Source organism: Gymnogyps californianus, chromosome 26 (genome assembly GCF_018139145.2).
Source record: "Gymnogyps californianus isolate 813 chromosome 26, ASM1813914v2, whole genome shotgun sequence".
In the NCBI taxonomy this organism is placed as follows: Eukaryota; Metazoa; Chordata; class Aves; order Accipitriformes; family Cathartidae; genus Gymnogyps; species Gymnogyps californianus.
Window position 1 is genome coordinate 804,920 of NC_059496.1, and position 3,818 is coordinate 808,737.

The following is a 3,818-nucleotide window of genomic DNA, read 5'->3' on the forward strand; positions in this document are numbered from 1 at the left end:
GACTGTGTGGAACCATAATAAATTTCAGTCATTATTTCGAGTACTAAAGAAGGCAAGTTATACTTGGTCCCTCTTCTACCCCCTCCCCTTTGCTGAAGAAACAGAGAGCAAGAAGCTGTGGAAGAAAGCAGGGCATTACAGAAGAGATACTTGACATTACTTCTTTTGAAATCAACAGATTCTCAGGGATTCCTAGTCCAAAAAGGCAAGTACTGAAAAGTAGAAAGAATAGCTTTCAACATACATGTTTGGTTTGATTTGATTTGATTTGATTTGATGGTTTAGCATTTGTGCAATAGAAGAGATGAGTTTGGCACATAGATGTGAGAGATGTTTGCAATAGGTCTGAGTGAATTTGGAATTTCCCAGGAATGGGGTGAAATAGCTAACAGCCTCTTTAAAATCTTCTGTCCTGGAGAAAGAATCCTTGTGAGTGTTTGAAAAAGGTAGAAAGAAGACAGGAAATTCTCTGAGGACTCTAACTGAAATGTACAACATAAAATCAGGGTGTGAGCAATGCTTGAAGGACTCTCTCTGTCTGTGTTATATAGGAAGATTGAGGGAAAGGAAAGAAGCAGAAAAGGAAGGACGAACTTTTCATCCAGACTGTGAAATTATCACACTTGCTTTTTGCCATGTTCCTGTCTCGGCAGGATGAACTGAAATTCAGCATGGGAGCAGAAAATGAATCTGCAGTTACTGAGTTCATCCTAGAGGGTTTCTCGGGGCTTGATCAAAGCCTACAGCTCTTTCTCTCTCTGGTCCTTCTGCTCATATACCTGACAACAGTGATGGGGAACGCAACCATCATCTTCCTCGTGTGTGTGGATCGCCGCCTGCAAACCCCCATGTACTTTTTCATCAGCAATCTGTCCTTCCTGGAAATCTGGTTTACATCCTCCACAAGCATCAAATTGTTTGTGATCCTGAGTTCCGGTAGGAGAACAATCTCACTAAGCACCTGCTTTGCCCAGTCCTATTTCTATTTTGCCCTGGGCTGTACAGAGTTTGTTCTACTTGTTGTCATGTCCTTTGACCGCTATGTTGCCATCTGCCAGCCTTTGCATTATGTTGCCATCATGAAGCCTCAGCTCTGTATCCACCTGGTTGTTGCTGCTTGGGTCATAGGCATCACACTCTTGAGTTACCATCTGGTCCTCCTCTACAAGCTGACTTTCTGTGGCTCAAACAAGATCCACCATTTTTTTTGTGACAACTCGCCCTTATTCAAATTGTCCTGCTCTGACACCAGCCTGCTTTGGAAAATAGACTCTGTTTTATCATCATTGGTCATACTGGGTTCCTTATGTTTAACTCTGGCATTTTACATGGGCATCCTTTTCTGTATTCTACACCTTCCAGCAGCCTCTGGGAGGAAAAAAGCTTTTACTACCTGTTCTTCCCATCTCACCACCTTGGCCATTGCATATGGGAGCTGCATTGCTCTCTATGTGTGTCCTTCAGAAGATGTTTCCTTGGAGACAAACAGATTGTAGCTTTGCTGAACACTGTCCTGTACCCATTCTTAAATCCGTTCATCTACAGTCTTAGAAACAAGACTGTGATACTGGCCCTGAACAAAGCCATTGCCCATGCAACAAAGCAGCTTTTCCCCTAATCCTGGTGCATTTCTGGACAGCAATTCCAATGGTCTGCTCTCATATGTTAAGCAACACCAATGCATATGTATGTAACCTCCAAATACAGATGCCTCAGGAGATTTATGTTCTTGTTGGGTTGTGTTAGGTTAAGTGATAAGAAGCTCATCTGCACACACAAAGAAGGCACTGACAATGGCAGGAGGAGTAACTCAGTTAATACCCTGCCCCAGCTGCTCCCAGGCCCATCACAGGAGAGCCACCAGCTCATCAAGAACCCATCTCCACAACCTGAGAAGAGCACAGAGGCACAGTGGCAGGTGGGAACCCAAATTACAGGCTCTTGAGGAATGAACACCTTGTCCCAGCTCCTTCCAGGGCTGCCTGGGAGAGCCATCAGCCCGTTGTCCAGGTGTGAAAAAGAAATGCTTCCTAACGTCCAGTCTAAACCTCCCATGGCGCAGCTTTGAACCATTCCCACGCGTCCTGTCCCTGGATGCCAGGGAGAAGAGATCAGCACCTCCCTCTCCACTTCCCCTCCTCAGGAAGCCGTAGAGAGCAATGAGGTGCCCCTCAGCCTCCTTTTCTCCAAACTAGACAAGCCCAGTGTCCTCAGCCGCTCCTCACAGGACATTCCTTCCAGCCCTTTCACCAGCTTGGTTGCCCTCCTCTGGACACATTCAAGTATCTTAACATCCTTTCAAAATGGTGGGGCCCAGAACGGCACACAGGACTCAAGGTGAGGCCGCACCAATGCTGAATCCAGCGGGATAATCACCTCTTTTGACCGGCTGGTTATACTGTGTTTGATGCACCCCAGGATGCGGTTTGCCCTCTTGGCTGCCAGGGCACGCTGCTGACTCCTATTGAGCCTGCTGTCGACCCGCACCCCCAGATCCCTTTCTGCAGGGCTGCTCTCCAGCCACTCCTTTCCCAGCCGATACTTGTGCCTGGCATTATTTCATTCAGTAGACTGTCTAGACAAAGGCCCTTTCCATTATTCTCCAGTTTTCTCCTCCCTTTATTCTTTGTTCATTCAGATACCTCTCACCTATGCTGCTGCTTTGAGCTTCAGGGAGTTAAAGCTTGCCTGACTTTCAGTAGTCTAGTTGTCTCTTTAGCCAATTCTTTCCTTATGTTTATATCTGCTGTTTTGTGTCTGTCTGTCTAGAACATTTCTCATAAGATCATCCCTTGCAGAAAGGCAACCTCATTAGAGATATCCTGTACTTAGCATATGCTTCAGGAGTGTGTTTTCTTGTTTAGGAAACTTTATCATGCTTTACTTTTCTTTGCTTGCAAGCAGGAAAAATGCTTCTGTGCCTGTGTGCAGCCAGTTCTCTAAGGAAAGCAGGCGGGAGATGGGGCAATGGAGCTGTAACATTCAGCTCCCAGAGTTCAGAGAAGTCTGATGGAAGGCAAAGTGAAGCAAGTCCCAGGCGGCCAGTGACAGAAATGGGGAGGCTGGGGAGGTGAGGAGCAAGGTTGTCCATACAGTGTCAGACCTCAAGGGACTGCTTTTCCTGCCTGCCCAGACCTCCTGAGGAGACACTCTGCATCAATATCAATTGGAGAATGCTGCTATCACCTCTTCTCTAAACTGAAATTAATAAAATAGAATGTTTAAAAAATATATTGTTTACTAGGTGCACTTTGAAATCTTCCTCTTTAACCTACTATGAAATGATTCCAATTAGCTGTACAGGTCTTGAAGACTTGAAGAAAATTACAGGAAGAGAAATAGCTCGTTAGGCCTTTCTGTATTTTAATGAGCCCCATGGTGTATTTGGCCTGAGTCCATGAACCTCCAATGATGAGAGGAGACTGAACAAACCTCTCAAGAAGTCAAAGCCAGAAGAAAAACCTTGAAGCATTGATTGGTCCCACTGAGGGCCATTACTGGCAAAGCCTCCCCATGGACTCGTTAGAGCAGATAACTGGAGGCTGTGCTTGCAGGTAGGCAAAGACACTGTGCAGGTGGCTGTAATGCTGAGAAAACCCTTGCTTTGTTTTATGCAGCAGAAAGGCCAAACCCTGACCCCAGGCCCTGGAAGGCAGATCCAGTCCCTCACGAGTGGCTCAGGGCTCTTCTTGGGGGCACTGGGATGTGAGGATGAGCAATGCCAAGTGTAGGAAAACTGTGCAACACTTCCCAGCCTCCCCAAGAAGGGGTGAGGAAGAAACAAAGTCCAGAGCCTCAAAATAAAGTTTCTCCTGGTA

At 46.2% G+C, this 3,818-nt stretch overlaps 1 protein-coding gene across 1 annotated transcript; it reads left to right on the top strand.

Moving 5' to 3' along the window:
* Positions 1-671: 671 nt before the first annotated feature.
* Positions 672-1,618, top strand: LOC127026034 (olfactory receptor 49-like). The gene is given in 2 exon segments (XM_050911149.1): positions 672-1,485; positions 1,488-1,618. Coding segments are annotated over 2 exon segments (945 nt in total).
* The last annotated feature ends 2,200 nt before the right edge of the window (positions 1,619-3,818 follow it).